This window comes from Panthera onca, chromosome B2, assembly GCF_046562875.1.
Source record: "Panthera onca isolate mPanOnc1 chromosome B2, mPanOnc1 haplotype 2, whole genome shotgun sequence".
In the NCBI taxonomy this organism is placed as follows: Eukaryota; Metazoa; Chordata; class Mammalia; order Carnivora; family Felidae; genus Panthera; species Panthera onca.
In genome coordinates, this window is record NC_138343.1 from 20,990,786 (window position 1) to 21,011,715 (window position 20,930).

General features: G+C 43.1%; 1 protein-coding gene and 1 non-coding gene across 2 annotated transcripts; one reads left to right on the forward strand and one right to left on the reverse strand.

Annotated features, from left to right (window-relative positions):
• Window positions 1–2,141: 2,141 nt before the first annotated feature.
• TRNAK-UUU (transfer RNA lysine (anticodon UUU)) lies at window positions 2,142–2,214 on the forward strand. The gene has a single exon. It is a non-coding gene; the product is annotated as a tRNA-Lys (tRNA).
• Window positions 2,215–20,318: 18,104 nt separating this feature from the next.
• On the reverse strand, window positions 20,319–20,670 carry LOC132666402 (large ribosomal subunit protein eL39-like). The gene has a single exon (XM_060614501.1). It carries the CDS (start codon window positions 20,657–20,659, stop codon window positions 20,528–20,530), a length of 132 nt encoding a protein of 43 aa, XP_060470484.1. The 5' UTR covers window positions 20,660–20,670; the 3' UTR covers window positions 20,319–20,527.
• Window positions 20,671–20,930: the final 260 nt, after the last annotated feature.

Below are 20,930 nucleotides of genomic sequence, written 5' to 3' on the forward strand. Positions count from 1 at the left end.
GTTAAGCATCTGATTCTTGATTTCTGCTCAGGTCATGATCTCATGGTTCATGAGATCAAGCCCCACATTGGGCTCTGAGGCTCAGCATGGAGCCTGCTTGGGATTCTCTCTCTTCCTCTTTCTCTGTCCCTCCCCCTCCCCACCAGTCTCTCTTTTTCTCTCTCAAAATAAATAAATAAACTTAAAATAAAATGTTGGAGTGCCTGGGTGGCTCAGCCAGTTCAGTGTCTGACTTAGGGCTTGGGTCATGGTCTTGCAGTTGGTGAGTGTGAGCCCTGCATTGGGCTTGCTGCTGGCAGTACAGAGCCCACTTTGGATCCTCTGTCTCCCTCTCTCTCTGCCCCTCCTCCGCTGACATTCTCACTTACAAAAATAAAAATTAAACATTAAAAAAAATAAAATCTTTAAATAAACAATTTTTAACATATGCTTATTTCTCTTGTATGAAAATATGACTATAATTAATATTAAAATGACACCATGGAATATTGAATTCACTGACTAAATTTATTTATTTATTTAGAAGAACGAGTGGGAGACAGGCAAAAGGGAGAGAGAGAGAATCTTAAGCAGGCAGCATGGAGCCCACTGCAGGGCTCAATCTCACAAACCGTGAGATCATGATCTGAGCCAAAATCAAGAGTCAGATGCTTAGCTGACTGAGCTACCCAGGAGCCCCCACTGACTTGTTTTAATAATAGGGATTTAGATGATTCAAAGGTTGTCATTTTAATCAGAAAACTTAACTGATGGTGACGTAATGGGTTTTCATAACATGGAAGATAGTTTTTATTGAAGTATAATTGACATGCAGTATCCTATTAGTTCAGGTGTCCATCCTAGGGTCTGATATTTGTACACACTATGAAATGCTCCCCACGATAAATCTAGTTACCTCGTGTCACCAAAGTTATTGAAATATTATTGATTATATTCCCTATGCTGGACTTTTCATCCCTGCAACTTCTTTCTTTTATAACTGCAAGTTTGTACCTCTTAATGCCCTTCACTTATTTTGCCCCACCCTCACCCCCCTCCCAGCTCTGGTAGTCAACAGCTTGTTTCCTGTATCTATGAGTCTGTTTCTGTTCTCTTTTTGTTCATTTGTTTTGTTTTTTATAGTCCACATGTACGTGAAATCGTACAGTATTTGTCTTTCTGTCTGACTTGCTTCAGTTAGCATAATACCCTCTAGGTGCATCTGCATTGTTGCAAATGAAGAGATTTCGTTCTTTTTTATGGCTGAGTAATACTCCACTGTGTGTACATACCACCTCTTTGTCCATTCATCTATCGATAGACACTTGGGTTGCTCCCATATTTTTGCTGTTGTAAATAATGCTGCCGTGAAAATAGGGGTACATATATCCTTCAGATGGGTGTTTTCTTTGGATAAATATCCAGAAGTGGATTGCTGGATTTTTTTGAGAAATCTCCATACTGTTTTCCATAGTGGCTACACCAATTTACATTCCGACTAACAGTGCGTGAGGGTTCCCTTTTCTCCGCATCCTTGCCAACACTTTTTCTTTTTTTGCCTTTTTTGATAATAACCTATCTGATAGTGAGGCACTATCTCATTGTGGTTTTGCTTTGCATTTCCCTGATGGTGAGTGATGTTGAACATCTTTTCACTGCCTGTTTGTCACCTTCAAGTCTTCTACCCATTTTTAAAAACATAGGATTGTCTGGGTTTTTTGTTTTTATGTTGTATAAATTCTTTACATATTTTGGATACTAACTCCTTTTGGATGTATGATATGCAAACATCTTCTCACATTTAGTCAGTCACCTTTTTGTTTTGTTGGTTTCCCTTACTGTGCAGGAGCTTTTTAATTTGATGTAATTTCATTTGTTTACTTTAGTTCGAGTTGCCCTTGCCAAAGCAGATGTAGGGGCTGGTGCCTGGGTGGCTCAGTCAGTAAAGCATCCCACTTCGGCTCAGGTCATGATCTCACAGTGCGTGGGTTCAAGCCTCACAGCAGGCTCTGTGCTGACAGTTAGGAGCCTAGAGCCTGCTTCTGATTCTGTGTCTCCCTCTCTTACTGCCCCTTCCCCGCTCATGCTCTGTCTCTGTCTCAAAAATAAATAAAACATTAAAAAAGAAAAGAAAAAAAAAAAAAAGAGCAGAAGTAGGGGGCACCTGACTAGCTCAGATGGTGGAGCATGGGACTTTTGATCTCAGGGTTGTGGGTTCAAGTCCCATGTTGGGTGTAGAGATTACTTAAAAATAAATCTTTTTAAATTATTTTTTAAAGTTTACTGGGGCGCCTGGGTGGCTCAGTCGGTTAAGCATCCGACTTCAGCTCAGGTCATGATCTCACGGTCTGTGAATTCGAGCCCCGTGTCGGGCTCTGTGCTGACAGCTCAGAGCCTGGAGCCTGCTTTGGATTCTGTGTCTCCCTCTCTCTCTGCCCCTCCCCCACTCATGCTCTGTCTCTCTCTGTCTCAAAAATAAATAAACATTAAAAAAAAATTTTTTTTTAAATAAAGTTTACTTATTTATTTTGAGAGAGAGAGAGAAAGAGAGAGAAAGTGCACGGGAGGAGGGGCAGAGAGAGAGGAGAGAGAGAGAATTCCAAACAGGCTTTGAGTGCTGTCAGCGCAAAGCCTGATGTGGGGCTCGAACCCACGTACCAGGAGATCATGGCCTGAGCTGAAATCAAGAGTCAGATGCTTAACTGACTGAGCCACCCAGGTTCCCCAAAAATAAAATCTTTTTAGAAAAAGCAGAAGTAAAAAAAGGGATTCTCTGAGGTTGTGTGTGTCTATTGTGGATAAACAATAAAATCAATTCGAGGCAGTATGTGCAGTGGTGATTCATTCTGGAGAGCAGGATTTGTTGAGCAAAGTTTGTATGCAAGGGAAGCACAGTGTAGAGAAGGCTGTCCACTGAGGACATAAAAAGAAAAAAGAGAATGGGGCACCTGGGTGGCTCAGTTGGTTGAGCGTCCGACTTCCGCTCAGGTCATGATCCAGCAGTTGGTGAGTTCGAGCCCCGCGTCGGGCTCTGTGCTGACAGCTCAGAGGCTGGAGTCTGCTTCCGATTCTGTGTCTCCCTCTCTCTCTGCCCCTCCCCTGCTCACGCTCTGTCTCTCAAAAATGAATAAACATTAAAAAAATTTAAAAAGGAAAAAAGAGAAGTTGGGGCAGGAAAAAAATAGGAAGGTGCATACACATGCACATCTGGCTTCCTCAGGGGCCAAATGATTAAACAAAAAAGGCTGATCCCATTTGTAGGAAAGACTTTTTAGCCTTTGAGTTTATGGCTTTATATCAAGCTGGTCCAACTTACAAGACACAAAGGAAAAGGCGAAATAACAATCACTCTTTAGAATCGAGATTGCTGAGGTAAAAATATTACCAAGGAAGGTCTCTGTCCATTGCAGCAGATTTAAACAGGTTAACTGTCAAAATGGAAAAGTTCAAAGGCGGAAATATTAGTGTATGGTGTTAGAATTAGGGTAGTGGTTACCTTGGGGAGTAACTGGGGGGAGGGGTACCAAAGAAGGGCTTTCTGGGGTGACGGCAGGGTTCTATTTCCCAACCTGGAGACTCCGTGTGTACGTAGGCGTGAAACTTCATCCAACTGTACTCCTATGATTTGTATATATTTATGTATGTATGTTATACTTCAACAAAAAATTTACTCAAAATGCCTACTTCAAGGTGTTTCATTGCCTTGGTAATTCATTGGTAATTGAATCTATATAAAAGAAGAAGCAATTTCAAAGCTATCCCTATTTTTCTTTAAAGAAGGTGCCTTTAGCTCCTTCTATTAGCATCTATTAGTATAGATACTAATAATTAAGAGAAAGAGTGCCTATTCATGAATCAAGTGTTTTGAGCTTCCCAAGAGATGAGAAACTAGCCTCACATAATTAAAGGAAGTATGGGGTTACCCTTACTCTAGTTGGCCAAAGCCAACTGGGTAGAGAAAAGTCTAGTCCTCTTCAGGTCAAGGGGTCAGCTAGCCTGTACTTTCCTAATTGTTTTCTTCTCTGGTATTATTAAAGGCCTAATTGGGCTGCTGGTAAACAATGAATACAGATTAGTGGTCATTAACCAGGGAGGTGGATCGCCCCAGCAGGTAGTTTCTGCTGGTTTTACTTGCCGTTGATTGATCATCAGGGATGACCGGGGTATGACTGTAGCTGCCCTGCAGCCATGTTCTCACTCTAAGGGAGATACTCTTCCCTCTACCCCCGCCCCCACCCCCACCCCCACCCCCACTTGCGGGATGAAGATGGCAAACACAACACAGGGACACAGAGGCCCCACAGTACTGAACAGGCCTTCAGATGTGACTGCGGCCCTCTTCCCTTAGCTCTTCCATCCAGGGCCTTCCTCCACTGACCTAAGTGGCAGTGCTAGGGCAGCTATTAGCTCCTAAAGCCTTCCCTGTCAGGCATACCCCTTTACCTTGTTTTCTCCAATCTTTTTTTTTTTTTTTTTTTTTGATGTTTGTTTAGTTTTGAGACAGAGACAGAGTGCGGGCAGGGGAGGGGCAGAGAGAAAGGGAGACACAGAATCCAAAGCAAGCTCCAGGCTCTGAGCTGTCAGCGCAGAGGCTGATGATGCAGGGCTCGTACTCACAAACCGTGAGATCATGACCTGAGCCAAAGTTGGACGCCTAACCGACTGAGCCATCCAGGCGCCCCACTCCAGTCTTAAAAGTTGGCAGAAGCGACAAGTAACTCCTCTTTATGGAAAAAAAAAAAAAAAAGAAACTCTAAAAGGATTTTTATTATTTTCATACTGAAAATATGTTGCAGCATTACATGGGATGGGACTTTCCAGGGAAGTTTATCAGCATTCCGTAAAAACACACACCCACTTCAACACAGTAGATGCCCCTCTGTCCCCATGAAATGGCGATTCTGTGCAAGATTCCATGAGTAAGAAGGAGCTCTGGTGGTCTTACAAAGTTTGAAAACAGAGGCTCCAGCAGCTCAGGGGTGGTGAGAGTGGCAATGTCCAGCTGGCCCCGCTCGGCGAAGGCTGCGCTGTCCCCACAAACGCCCAGGTGCTCCCCAGCACAGCCTCTGCTGAGATGCCCAGAGGAAAAGGCTGTGCAGCTCTAGAAGCGGTAAAGGGAGAGTTCAAGGCCAGATAGGCCAGACGTCGTCCGAACATTCTCATGTACAGACTAAAGGGACTAAGTACGGACTAAAAGGGAAAAGGGGAGCAAAAGGGAAATAAGTCAAAGTAACCAACCAAGAAATTAAAGACCCCCAGGCAGTAAACAGAGAAGCTAAAGTCGGGACAGGTCAGCTTCTGATGAAGCAGGAGAGAAAGCCGCCAAATCTGCTTGACATGATCGGAGTCTCATCAATTGCCCTTTTTGCACAATCCAGAGGAATTGTATTTTATAAATGAAACTACTTTATAAAAAAATTTTTGTGAATGTTTATTTATTTTTGAGAGAGACAGAGACAGAGTGTGAGCAGGGTAGGGGTAGAGAGAGAGGGAGACACGAATCTGAAGCAGGCTCCATGCTCTGAGCTGTCAGCACAGAGCCCGACGCCAGGTTCGAGCTCATGAACTACGAGATCATGACCTGAGCTGAAGTGCAACACTCAACCGACTGAGCCACCCAGGCACTCCTAAATGAAGCTACTTTATAAATGAAAGATGTTAATAGTACTACAAATACACTTTGAAGAAGTAGAAAACACAGGGCGCCTGGGTGGCTCAGTCGGTTAAGTGTCCCACCTCTTGATTTGGGCTCAGGTCATGATCTCATAGTTCATGAGTTTGAGCCCCATATTGGGCTCTGTGCTGAGCATGCAGCCTGCTTCAGATTGAGAATCTCTCTCTCTCTTTCTCTACCTATTTCTCTCTCTGCTCCACCCCTGCTCTCTCTCTCTCTCTCTCTCTCTCTCAAAAGAAATAAACTTAAAAAAGAAAAAGAAGTAGGGGGCACCTGGGTGGCTCAGTAGGTTGAGCGACCGACTTCTGCTCAGGTCATGATCTCACAGTTCGTGGGTTCGAGCCCCGCATCGGGCTCTGTGCTGACAGCTCAGAGCCTGGAGCCTGCTTCAGATTCTGTGTCTCCCTCTCTCTCTGCCCCTAACCCACTCGCATTCTGTTTCTGTCTCTCTCAAAAATAAATAAACATTAAAAAAAAAAAAAGAAGTAGAAAACTCATTCTATGCCTTAAAAAACATTTTTTTGATAAATATAAATACTTTTTTTAAGAAGTGAGTTCATGGGCTCGTTGTTTCTTTTTCAGTACAACTAGAAATCAATAAAATATCAAATTCAGGGAGGCTTTGACCATAGGCTGGGAGGGAGAGGAGTGTGTTACCAGTTTTTAATCCTGTAACAAGAAACATAACCAAATGGCAATTTGAAGTCATAATCATGCATTTAACTTGTTATAAACACCTGATACTAACTTTTTATCTTTTAGTGGAATTATGTATAAAAATGCTTCCTGATCTGGGCTTCTCTTGACAGACTCGGGTGTTCTCGGTGACATCTTTGTTCTCAGGTAGCTCGGCTTTTCCTAATAACGTTGTTAATGTGTTGGGAAAGATTGGAAATTTTGGAAAATGTAATGTAAATGATATGAAGTCATGAATTCGTAGGATTTTAGACCTAACAGATTATCAATGCTTTTTTTTTTTTTTTACGTTTATTTATTTACTTTGAAAGAGACAGAGAACACTTGAGTGGGAGAGGGACAGAGGGAGAGGGAAAGAGGGAGAATCCCAAGCAGACTCTGCACTCAGTCAGTGTACAGAGCCTGATGCCTGTCTCAAATTCACAAAACCGTGAAATCATGACCTGAACCGAAATCAAGAGTCGGACGCTCAACAAACTGAGCCACCAAGCGGCCCCAATGTTTTTTTTTTTTTTTTAAGTTTATTTATTTTGAGAGAGAGAGAGAGAGAGAGAGAGAGAGCAGGGGAGGGGCAGAGAGAGAGAGGGAGAGAGAATCCCAAGCAGGCTCTACGCTATGAGTGGGTCATGATCCCACAAATGGTGAAATCATGACCTAAGCCAAAATCAAGAGTCAGATGGTTAAACAGCTGAGCAACCCAGGTACCTCGAGATTATCAACGCTTTAAGATAATGATATTTGAGAGCCTCTATTTTTTTCCAAATTTACTGAAATATAACCAACGTACAACATTCTGTCAGTTTAAGGTATACAGTGCAGTGATTTGATACACATATATATTGTGAAATGCTTACCATGATAGGGTTAGCTAACACCTCCATCACCTCCCATAATTACCTGTGTGTGTGTGTGTGTGTGTGTGTGTGTGTGTGGTGAGAATATTTAATATCTGCTCTTGGTAGATTTAAAGTATATAACATATTATCTTAGTAACTTTAGTAACTTAGTAACTTTAGTATTTTATTTAGTAACTTTTAGTAACTTAGTAACTCTTAGTAACTTTAAAGTATATAACATAGTATCGCGAACTGTGGCCACCAGGCTGTACATTAGAGCTCCAGGACCTATTCATCTTATAACTGGAAATTTGTGCCCTTTGACTTACATTTCCCTCACCCCCAGGCCCTGGGCAATCACCATTCTATTCTCTGTTTCTATGAGTTCAGCTTTTTATATACCACATATAGGTGAGATCACATAGTATTTGTCCTTTTCTGACTCATTTTACTTAGCATAATGCCCTCAAGGGATTTTAAGAGCCTCTTCTTAAGAACAATTTGTCCCCAAATTTTAAGCTGGAAAGTCAATTGAATCACTCTCTGGGGGGAAAAAACTGTAATTACATAGCTTTTTATATATTTTTGGAAAGATTTTATTTTTTAAGTAATCTCTACACCCAACATGAGTTTGAACTTACAACCCCAAGACCAAGATTCACATGCTCTACTGACTGAGTCAGCCAGGCATCTCTACCTTTTTCCAGTTTCAGTACTTATGCTAAGAACTATATGCAAGTTGATCATCAGGTTTATGCACTGATCACCAGATAAAAACCAGTAAAACATCAATTGAGGAAGAAAGAAAGTCTGAAAAAACTAGAGTGGTAGCCATCATCAGCAGGTGGACAGGGGCTCTTGACCCGGAAAGGTTATGTGCCTTTTCTGATGTTGTGTTGCTAATGTTTTATAGCAAACCAAGACCTGAACTAGGCCTTAAGTTTCCTTCATGCCTTAGCTCAGTGCTGTGTCCAAACCCCACATGGCCTCCTGAAGGCAACTCATTGTCTTAGGGCCACACCCAGCTTGCAAAGCAAAAACAGCCAGAAAGGGGTCCAAATCTAGATTATTCCAACTCACTAGTTTGCTTATAGTTATGATTTTTTTTTTTTTTTTTTTTTTTGCGTTTATTTTTGAGACAGAGAGAGACAGCATGAGCGGGGAGGGGCAGAGAGAGAGGGAGACAGAATCTGAAGCAGACTCCAGGCTGTCAGCACAGAGCCTGACGTGGGGCTCGAAGCCACGAACCGCAAGATCATGACCTGAGCAAAGTTGGACACTTAACCGACTGAGCCACCCAGGCGCCCCTATAGTTAGGATTCTTAACGCTCACTGGGTATCAGTCCATCTGAAAGAGCTTTGAAAAAAATACAGTTGCCAGATTCCTTTCCCAGAGATTCTGACTCATGTGCTTTGGGGTGGGGCCCAGGCATTTTACTTTTTTAAAACTCCCCCCAGGTGGTTCTAATGTGTAGCCAGTTAGATGAAAATCACTGCTTTGTGGCACTGGTTCCCACCCCTGGTACACATCAGAATCATCTGGTGGAGTTCTGAAAGCCACTTGCCTGAACTCCACCTTCAGAGATGCTGGTGCACCTGGTCTGGGGTGCAGCCTCGCACAAAAGCTTCCCGGGTGATTCTAACACGTAGCCAGGGACGAGACCCATTCCTCGTGGGCTCCCCAGCCATTCATCACTGGCCTAAGTTGTCTCCCAGGGAGGATTTTAGGGCCCTGATTATTGCCATTCTTAAAATTCCAGCGCTATCAATGTTCAATAAATGCTTGTTGATAGAATTGCCTAATGAGGATCAGAGTTAATGGACCAGTTAGAAGAAAAGGGCAAGCTTATGAAATAATGAGCATTTAGTATGCTAATGTCCTGAGGGTAGCTTATGCAGTCAGATAGGCAAATATTATGAGAATATGCAGATTATCCTACAAATGCATAGTAGAGGCTACTATCCTAAGCCTGGAATATCCTTATCCCCAAGGATATTTCAAGAATGGGAATAAGTAAATTATACCTACCTTAACGAATTCCTACCACAGACAGAATCACTCTTTACTGAGTCTAAAAGCAATCTTGGCACAAGCCTCTGCAGAGCAGGCTAATTCTGTTACCAAATGTTGTGCCTAGATGAGAACCCAGATGTGTTTTCATGGAGGATAAGACCCATCAGTGTGAATTCATACCAGTAAGAAGAGCTCTTTTCCTGAATGGATTTGAGGACCCTAAGAGAGAAAAATGATTTTCACTCTGAACATGATTTAACAAGAATGTTAAGTGAACACGTAGGGATAGCAAAGCTGTCTATTCGGCATAATCCCACATTTGTAATAAACAGAGCTAGGAAGAAATTTAACCAAATAGTAACATTATCTTTGGGTAGTGGGATTACAGTGGCTTTTACTTTATCCTTTATACTGTTCTATGTTTTCTAAATTTCCATCAGGTGCATGTATTCCTTTTTGAACAAAGGAATCAGTCGCTGGTCTATGGCCCTGGTTCCCATCCTGGGGACACACTAGAATCAGTGTGTGGGGGAACTTTAAAAATTATCATGGGGCGCCTGGGTGGCTCAGTTGGTTGGGCAACTGACTTCGGCTCAGGTCATGATCTCACAGATCATGAGTTCAAGCCCCACGTTGGGCTCTGTGCTGACAGCTCAGAGCCTGGAGCCTGCTTCAGTTTCTGTGCCTCCCTCTTTCTCTACCCCTCCCCTGCTCACACTGCTCACTCCCCTGCTCTGTGTCTCTCTGTCTCTCAAAAATAAAGGTTAAAAAAAATTTAAAAATTATCTGCCTGAGTTCCATCTTTTTAAGAATTTAAAAGACTTGAGACCCATATTAAGAATCTGATTGTGTTCTCAGGGGTGCCTGGGGGGGGCGCAGTTAAGCGTCCAACTTCGGATCAGGTCATGATCTCGCAGTCTGTGAGTTCGAGCTCCACGCTGGGCTCCGTGCTGACAGCCCAGAGCCTGGAGCCTGCTTCTAATTCTGTCTCCATCTCCCTCTCTCTCTGCCCCTCCCCTGTTAGCGCTCTGTCTCTGTCTCTCTCAGAAATAAATAAACATTAAAAATAATAATAAAAAAATAAAAGAATAATCCAATTGTGTTCAAGCTTGGGAATGATCATTGAAGGGTTTTCTAAACCTGTCAGTACGTAGGTGAGGAGGAACAGGTTTGTCCTGCAATTTGAAAATTTAGCAGGTCTGGCTGTGCTTTCCTAAGCAGTTGGAGATTTTGCAATCGCGGTGATGTGCTGGCCAGGCTCAGCAAAGTTGGTATCAGACAGGGGAATAACGAAGATGAAGTTCCCAATAACCAGGCAGTCTATCCATTCGTTGCCAATTCTGACAAGCTAGGAATGCACTAAACACTCCAGATTGGATTGCTACTGCTGATTGATAGTGTGAAGCACACGGAGATGTAAGGAGACCATGCTCACAAAGACTTGTGGACTAGTATCCCTAGATATTGACACTTGGCCACGACAGTTGGAAATCAGATGCAAATAACATACGGTTTGCAAATCAGAAGATGCAAAATGAGATGTGGATGAGCCTTTCAGAGAAATTTGAGCCCTGAGTTTATGTGCTTGGTTTATCTATCTGCTTGCTAAGTGCAGTGAATAAAATGGGCAACAAAACCTCAAATCCAGAGCGAGTTTCTCTTACCTTCGGGAACAAGGTTCTCTTTCCTCAGAAACCTCTCATAGCAGCCATCTATAGACTACTTTTTAAAAACCCTGATGCTCAGTTTCCTTTTTCCTGTCCATTTCTTTCACCTCTTTTCAGGCTATTCTGTTGCTTCACACAAATATTCTTCATTCGGTACTTTCCCAAAACAAAACTCTTTCTCTTGATGTCTTCCACCCTAAATACCCCTCAGTACCCATCCCATTTCACCGCCATCGGGAAATCTTACAGTCAGAAAGTTTTATTTTCTGCCTAACTGGATGCCATCAATTACAAATTGAATTGTAAACAACTTGAGGGAAGGAATCTACTTATTCATCTGTATCCCTCCAAAAGCACATAGCTCCAGGAGGCTATTACACATTTGTTGAACAGGTGAATTTCAAAGAAATGATATTATAATGATATCATATGTTTATTTATATGGAGCCATTTTGATTTTTTAAACATTTTATTTATTTTTGAGAGAGAGAGAGTGTGAGCGGACAGGTGCAGAGAGGAGAGGGAGAGAGGGAGAGAGAGAGAAAGAGAGAGAATCCACAAAGCAGGCTCCAGGCTCTGAGCTGTCAGAACAGAGCCTGACATGGGGCTCGAACCTGTGAACCACGAGATCATGACCTGAGCTGAAGTCACACACTTAACCGACTGAGCCACCCAGGCTCCCGTTATATGAAGCCATTTTAAAAGTACATGGAATTTGGCAGCTCAAATGGGGGCATCCCCAGAATTGTGAAATTGACATCTCTTGGGAATTTCTTAGAAATGTAGTATCTTAGCCTCCTGATTCTTCTCTCTCTTCTCTCCCCCCTACCCACACCCTACCAAATCAGAATTTGAGTTTTAATAATAATCTCCAGACAATTCCTATAACATTTGAGTCTAAGAAACATTGGTCACTCAACCTTGGCCACACATTGGAATCTATGCAGACTCTAAAAATGCAAGATGTTGGGGCGCCTAGGTGGCTCAGTTGGTTAAGCATTGGACTTCGGCTCAGGTCGTGATCTCGTGGTTCATGAGTTTGAGACTCGCATTGGGATCTCTGCTGTCAGCACAGAGCCTGCTTCAGATCCTTTGTCCCCCTCTCTCTACCCCTCCCCTGCTCTTTCTCTCAAAAGTAAATAAACATTAAAAATATTTTTAAAAAATAAAAATAGGGGCGCCTGGGTGGCTCAGTCGGTTAAGGGACTGACTTTGGCTCAGGTCATGATCTCACGGTTCATTGGTTAGAGCCCCCCACCCCCACCCCCCCCACCCCCCCGTGCAAACATTCAGCACAGAGCCTGGAGCCTGCTTTGGATTCTGTGTCTCCTTCTCTTTCCACCCCTCCCCCACTCGCGCTCTGTCTCACTGTCTCTCAAAAATAAATAAATGTAATAAATTAAAAAAAATTTAAATAAAAATACATGATGTCTGGCCACTTAACCTCCAGGATCCCTAAGATCCTGATTCAATTAATCTAGGGTGGAGCTGGGAATTAGGATTCTTAAGAGTGCCCCTGGTGTCCAGCCAGAGACAAGAACCATTGTGAATGCCCTTACTGGAGCTTTCCCAAACTCCTGCAATATTTTGTAAGCCCAGACCCTCACCTACATGGTGATTTCTCTCTTTACAACTCAACCTTCCCATCAGATGGTAGTGCCTTTTATCTTGCAAAACATACCTTGTGGTTTCATTTGTTAATAAATGTCTATTGTGCCCCTAGAATTTGTCAGCACAAAGCCTAATCTCAAACTTGCTATCACAGTGAATTATCTAAATTCTCTTTCTTGGGTTCTTTCTTTACTATCTTATTTTCTAATTTTGTAAGCATTCTCCAGTGCTACTGTAAGTATGGGTTATCATTTCCAGAGTGGAGGAAAAGAAAACTACCTTTGCCCAGTTTTAATTTTTTTTTTTAACATTTATTCATTTTTGAGACAGAGAGAGACAGAGCATGAACAGGGGAGGGGCAGAGAGAGAGGGAGACACAGAACCGGAAGCAGGCTCCAGGCTCTGAGCCATCAGCCCAGAGCCTGATGCGGGGCTCAAACTCACGGACCTCGAGATCGTGACCTGAGCTGAAGTCGGACGCCTAACCGACTGAGCCACCCAGGCGCCCCAAGCCCAGTTTTAAAGCAACCTAGAGATTATTTTGAGTCACAAAGACACCATCAAAGGCTGATTATATTTAAAAGGAAATATAATGTTTATAATATTTAACCTTTATAATAAACATGCCAACGTTCCACTTTGTCATCCTCACTGTAACTGATAGCACCTCTAGAGGGCTTACAATGCCCCCGGGAACTGTGCTTTTCCTGTATTAACTATCTCAGTTAATCCACCCAACAACCCTACAAGGATTATTTTTGGGGTGAGAAAATAGCGGCACCAAGAAGTTCATAAAGTTGCCCAAGGTCACACAGTTTGTCATGACCTGAAGACAGGTCCTGAAGACAGGACTGAAATGCAGGCAGGCAGACACAGAACCTGCTTATACCCGTGCTGCGTGTTCTCTTGAGGCTGGTGTTTCGGGAACATACGATGATGATGATGTGATTTCAGATTCCAGAGCATGGGAGAGCCTTTTATTCTGTCGTGGTTTTCTGCAGATCATTTAGCACCTTTTTCCAAACCCTTTTCCCACTTTAATCTGTGGCCCATAAAGCTGTTTCCCATGTACAACGCACTGGGAGGTTTAAAAGGATTTCATGTTTGGACAAATTCCTTCCGAAGGTTGAGCAAGATAAGAAACAAGTTCTGACTAATATCGTGAAGTCCTAAGTAAAGAAGTCTTGATGGTTTATGATGAAAATTTCCCCTCCTAACCAAGTCCACTTTTAAATGTTAATACCTCATTGAAGAAAAGAAGGTAAATAAATGTAATACGTATAATGTCAGCTAGGAGATGATTTCTTTTCATCTCTCGTTGTTCTTTTTTTATTTATTTAAATTCAAGTTAGTTAACATACAGTGTAGTGTTGGCTTCAGGAATAGAACCCATTGATTCTTCTCTTACATATGACACCCAGTGCTCATCCCGAAAAGTGCCCTCCTTCATGCCCAACACCCATTTAACCCATTTCCTCACACCCCTGCCCTCCAGCAACCCTCAGTTTGTTCTCTGTATTTACGAGTCTCTTATGATTTGCCTCCTTTTCTGTTTTTATATTATTTTTCCTTCCCTTCCCCTATGTTCATCTGTTGTGTTTCTCAAATTCCACATATGAGTAAAATCATATGATATTTGTCTTTCTCAGACTGACTTATTTCACTTAGTATAATACACTCTAGTTCCACTCACATTGTTGCAAATGGCAAGATTGCATTCTTTTTCATTGCCGAGTAGTATTCCATTGTATATATACACCACACCTTCTTTATCCATTCATCGGTCAATGGACTTTTGGGCTCTTTCCATAATTTGTCTATTATTGATAGCACTGTTATCAACATTGGGGTGTTCTAAAGCTAGATTTCTCAACCCCAGCACTTTTGACATTTTAGGCCAGATAATCCTTTGTTGTGGGGGCTGCTCTGAACATTATTAAGATGTTTAGCAGTATCCCTGGCCTCTACCCACTAGATGCCAGCAGCACTCTCCCCAGCCCGTAAATTGTGACAACCCAAGGTCTTCAGACACTGCTATGTGCCCCCTGGAGGTAGTGAGTAGGGGGGTAAATCCTTCCGCCACCCCAGCTGAGAACCATTGTTCTGAAAATATTCAGGGGCACCTAGGTGGCTCAGTTGGTTGGGTGGCTGACTTCGGCTCAGGTCACGATCTCACACTCTGTGAGTTCGAGCCCCGTGTTGGGCTCTGTGCTGGCAGAGCCTGGAGCCTGCTTCAGATTGTGTGTCTCCTTCTCTCTCTCTGCCCCGGCACCTCTTGCGCTCTCTCTCTCTCTTTCAAAAATAAATAAACATTAAAAATTTTTTTTAATGAAAATATTCATTGGAATTCAATACTACATATAATTCATATTTTGCATATTTTGTTTCTAAATATTGTCTCAAAGATTTCATGTCTTCTTAATAGGTCTCCCTTGTATTTTTCTGCTCTTCTCCTGTCCTTGGCTTCCTGAGCCTTCATCAGATAAACTTTCCAGGTAATTTCCAGAAGGCCTGGAAGGCCTAGCAGGGAGCATGGAGATGGAAGGTCCATGAGCGTGATTCTAGGTGGGTGGGGGTACAAGTGGGATCTGCCATTGTTGCTGCCTTAACTACAGCCCTGGCTTGATCTCTGTGGGTGTCCCACCGAAGCTTATGTGGACGTCATAACAGCTCAGACATTATTCCAGCAGTTCCTTGCAGAAGACAAATGCCTAGGAGCACCTGGATGGCTCAGTTGGTTGAGCGTCTGACTTCGGCTCAGGTCATGATCTCACGGTTCCTGAGTTCGAGCCCCGCATCGGGCTCTGTGCTGACAGCTCGGAGCCTGGAGCCTGCTTCGGATTTGTGTCTCCCTCTCTCTCTGCCCCTCCCCTGCTCACTCTCTGTCTCTCAAAAATAAATAAAGATTTTTAAAAAAATTAAAAAAGAAAACAAATGCCTAATCTTTAATGGTATTGACAAACATAAAACATCTCAGCCCTAAATGCAATTTGCCTAAGGGCAAAGCAAGACTCTGATATATTAGCAGAAAAGACAAATTTAGAACACATGAAATAAGTATGCCGACTGGAGATGTTAGTCATCTTTACTCCATATGTATGTGGGACTTCATGGTGCATATATTTATGAATATGAATATATGTGGTAAGAAAATATTGTTTCACTTCCTTGGATCAAGTTTAAGAGGACAAGTTGCACAAGATTGCCCATGGTCAGCTTCTAGTTGACCCTCAACCATGATGCCTAAGAACTCTACCACTGATCACTTACTATGTACCAAATGCTGTCCTAAGTGCTTTACTTGGGGTGTCTCATTTAAGCCTTGCAATAGCCCTAAGAAGTGAGTATCACTGTCCTCTCCATGGGACAGATGACAAAGGCTCAAGTTGGTCAAGTAATTTGACCAAGCTCATATTTCTAGCAAGCCATGAAACAGGATTTCAAACTCAAACAGTTTGTCCCCAAGGGGTGTGTGTGTGTGTGTGTGTGCGTGTGGATTTTTTTTAATTGTGGTAAAATATACATAGTATAACATTTACCATTGTAGCCATTTAAAGTGTGATAGTTCTGTGGGATTAAGTACATTTACATCATTGTGCAAACATCCCCATTATCCATCCATGGTACTTTTTCCATCTTTCCAAATGGAATCATCTTACCTATTAAGCACTAACTTCCCATCGCTCTCTACCCCCAGCCCCTGACAACTACCATTCTACTTTCTATCTCTGTGAATTTGACTACTCCCTGTAAGTGGAGCCATACAACGTTTGTCTTTTCATAACTGCCTCATTTCACTTAACATAATGCCTTCAGGGTTCACCTAAGTTATAGCATGTGTCAAGATTTCGTTCCTTTTTTTTAAAAAAAAATTTATTTTATTTTATTTTATTTTGAGAGAGAGAGACAGAGAGGGAGTGAGTGCACAGGCTGGGGAGAGGGGCAGAGGGAGAGACAGAGAATCTCAAGAGTGGAGAATCTCCACTGAACGTGGAGTCTGATGCGGGGCTAGATCCCATGACTGTGAAATCAAGAGTCTGGTGCCCAGCCAACTGAGCCAGCATCCCTAGGGTTTCTGTCCTTTTTAAGGCTGAATAGAACTGTATGTATGGACCACATTTTGTTTATCCATTCATCTGCTGATAGATACTTGGGCGCTTCCACTTTTTGCCTGTAAAAAGTGAATAATGCTGCTATGAACACGGGCATACAAATATCTCTTTGAGGTCCTGCTTTCAATTCTTTTAGATATATATCCAGCAGTGGACTTGCTGTGGTCATATGGTAATTCTATGTTTAGTTTTTTCAGGATTCATCATACTAATTCTGCAGTGGTTGCACCATATTCTTACATCCCCATCAGCAGTGCACCCTGGTTCCACTTTCTTCACATCCTCTCCAACATTTGTTTTTGTTTTTGATGGTAGCATCCTGATGGATGTGAGGTGTGACCTTAAGGGTTTGAAAGTTAGTTATATGCCAAGTGTTTCCCTTCTAGAACTTTTCTTCTTCTTCTTCTTTTTTTAAATTTTTTAAGTTTGTTGATTTATTTTGAGAGAGAGTACAAATGGGAGAGAGGCAGAGAGAGAAATGGAAAGAGAGAGAGAGAAAGAGAGAGAGGGAGAGAAAGAGAATACCAAGCAGGCTCCACACTGTCAGCACAGAGCCTGATGTGGGTCTTGAACTCAGGAACTGTGAGATTGTGACCTGAACCATAGTTGGCGCTTAACCAACTGAGCCACCCAGGTGCCCCTAGACCTTTTCTCCTTAGTTCAATAGTAGTTGCACGTGTGTGTGCATGTGCGTGTGTGCGCACACACACACACACACACACACACAGTGGAAAGATCTTGATCATAATACTACCAGTAACTCATGAAGATTCTTGGCCATTACACTCCTCACTGCATTCAGCTTGGTTTCTTTAGCAAGCTGTTTAGGAGGATGGGAGGGCAGGAATGGATAATATAACCACCGCCCCCAGCCTCCAGCCTCCTGGCTGTTAAAGTATGCTTCTTCCTCTTTTCTCTCTTCTACACTCTCAGGGTCCTCTGTAAGCACTTAGGAAACAGAAAAGAAATACGTAAATCACATTTCAAGAGACATCAGCTTATTTTGATTCCATTAATTTAATGGGAATGACTGCTCAGGAAACCTGTTCTGACTTGATCAAGGGAGCTTGGTGTAGGCAAATTCTCCACCTGGCATACAGAACTTGGGCAAAAGGTGTGGCTGCCAAGGGAGACAGGAGTGACTCACACCTGCTTACGACTCAGCAAGGGCCCTACCCTAGACACGTCCCTTTCTCCTCCTCCCTGTTTTTCCTCTGTCTGTTCCATGCTTCCAGGCCTTCCTTGCTTCCAGGCATCCTGGGAAACAGTGGCTGAAATCACATGGTGATGAATCATAACCCATCTGACCACTCAAGTGAAGGCAGTAACAATGACTCCTGAAGTTTCAAGACCCAAGGTCCCAACTCCCAGGCCATGATAGTTTCAGAGCACCTCTAGTTCAAAGGCCTCTGGCCAGAGCTGCTTGCTCAAAAGGGAGGATAGCTCTGAATCTGGACCAAAGCCAAGTTCATTCAGGATGCCAAAGAACTTACACAGTGAGTGAGGTCTGTGAATCAGGCTTTGGGTGTATCCTGGCAATTAAAAAAAAAAATCATCCAGTGTTGGAATCACAGGATTGTAGCATTTGAAGTCTGAAGGGACTTTTAGATCTATCATATCAAAGAATTTCAGGATTAAAACAATGTGTATTATTGATCTTATCCAAAATTGTATTGCAACTGGCTGGTACTATCTCACCAGAACCCATTGCTAAATTTTCAGGAAATTTATGAACCAGTTGACTTTGGTGGGATATTTACACCAGAGAAATTAACAAGCAGTACAAATCAGGGCTTCCTTCTTCCCCCTTTCCTCTTCCACCAAGAGTTGATTGTTAAAGATTTACTGGCACATCCTCGATCCTTTTATTTATGGATGAATTGAGCCCAGAGAGGAGAAATGACTTACCTAGGATCATACTGTTAATTAGTGTCAGAATTTAGACTCCAAATCTTTTGCATTCTATTTCCATCGATGGCTATCAAAAGCATAGCTCTGTCACCCAAGCCCCAGCATCCTGCCCAAAAATAGAGCCATGAAGATGTTACCACCATAACCACAGGGAGTAAGAGACAAATAGTTATCTTGAAAATAAGTTGTCAGGGGAAAGAGACTGCCTGCTATTTAGACCCATCCTGGAACTTTCTCTAGGGGTGGAGGCTAAGTAATGAGCACCGTTCTTGTCATACGTATGTGGAATGCAACAGGGAGACACAGTCCCTTCTTTGTAACAACCTCAACAAGAAGAGGCTTGGTAGTCCTGGAAGAAAAAGTGGCATGTTTGGTAGATTGGGGGTAAACAGCCTGACTATAAATAAGAAGGGATTCAGATCTGTAGCCTGAAAATCCATCACTGAGTACGCGTTCTCAGATTTGCTCTACTGTCTCTTGTGATGACTGTGGTTCCAAAGCAGAAACAAACGAACATCAATGCTTGCACCTGTTTCCCTGGTGTGACTTCCTGTCCTTGCCCAGCAGAACTCAAAAGTCCTGATTTAGGACTTTCACAGGATGGCAGAAGTAGAGAAAGCAGGGCCTGCTACAAGCCAGGGGAGCAAGCAAGGAGAGGGCAGATGGAAAAGATGGAAGCCCTGCCTGGGCTGCACCTTCCAAGTGGGCCTCCAGAGCTGGTGCTCAGAAAGGCAGAGGGGTCCCCACTCCACAGAGGGGAGTGAGTCCAGAAGGAACAGGGAGGCCTCTGCTTCTCCCTGGCTGAACCACCTGGACTCGCAACTGGAGCAGGGAACGGGAGCAGCCATAGTGTATGGGATGCGGAAGAAAGGCGGAATCCTAACATTTCCAAGGCAGGAGAGAAAGGGTCAGATGTCTCTCTGGTTTTCATTTCCTCCACACTCACTCTGAAATCCCTTACAGTCGCTCTGGTCAACTGCCTTACTACTGGTGCCTTTCTCATCATTTTCCAGAGGCTCTTTGTCCGTCCTGACCTCCTCATCCATGACAACGTTTGCTACATCTGACTCTGAGAGAAACCTGCCTTCTGATCTCAGACACTGCAACCCCCACCCTATTATTTCATCCTTTATAAGGTTGCAATCTCTTTATCCATCACTGTACTCTTGGCCATGAGTAGAGTCAAGATCTCATCTGAAGAGTGATGTGATTCCTAGTGTCACTGACCAGGACAAGAGGTCACTTGTGATGGGCAAAGGAGAAGAAAACTCAGGCCCTGGGTGGGTGGCCTTCTTGTCCAGACTTCAGATACCATGTGTGTAAGGAGGGCAGAAGAAAACCAGTCAAGTGGAAATAGCCAGTCAAATCCTTGGAAGAGAGGAGCCCAGACAGGGACCCAAAGAAGCCATACCACCTTTGAGGACATGGTAGGGCCCTATTCCCCTTTGGAATGAAACCCATGAGTCCCTCAGAACAACCTGGCTGTGCTAGGTGAGAACCGAATACCTTGCAAATCCATTATTTGTTGTATTCTCTTTTGGTCTCTGTTAGTACTTGGAAAACTCTTTTTTTTTTTTTTTTCCAACAAATGTCTCATTTATTTTATTTATTTATTTTTTTTAACGTTTATTTATTTTTGAGACAGAGAGAGACAGAGCATGAATGGGGAGGGTCAGAGAGAGGGAGACACAGAATCCGAAACAGGCTCCAGGCTCTGAGCCATCAGCACAGAGCCTGACGCGGGGATTGAACTCACGAACCATGAGATCATGACCTGAGCCGAAGTCGGCCGCTTAACCGACTGGGCCACCCAGGCGCCCCAACAAATGTCTCATTTATTACTGAACGAACACACTGGTGCAGAAGCACAGTAGCAGAGAAAAATCATTTTCCTGATAAAACACATCCATTGTTCAGGCAGTTGTGATGTTTACAGAGTAATAGGATAGGAACACGTGACCTTCATGCAGCATAAACTTGTGTGCCATCTTGTGTGCGATCCCTTATTGACCCAGCCTGGTCCTTCTTCAATGCTTCCTCTCAGAGTTGTACCTGATTTTATTACCAGTTTTCATCCAAATCCAGTGGGGAACAGGATGATTCTGCTTTTGTTTCTTGTCCAGGAATCGCTTGATCCTGAAAGTCTTGTGGGAAGACATGGCGAGGGACAGGCAACTGGACACAGAGAAAAGGAGAGAGAAGGGAAAGTCTTTTTTAATAAGTTCCAGTGTATGGGGTGCGTGGGGGCTTAGTCAGTGAAGCATCTGACTCTTGGTTCCGGCTCAGGTCATGACCTCACGGTTCGCAAGTTTGACCCCCGTGTAAGGCTCTGCGTTGACAGCGTGGAGCCTGCCTGCGATTCTCTCTCCAACTCTCTCTGCCTCTCTCAAAATAAATAAATAAATTTTAAAAAAAAAGTTCCAGTGTATC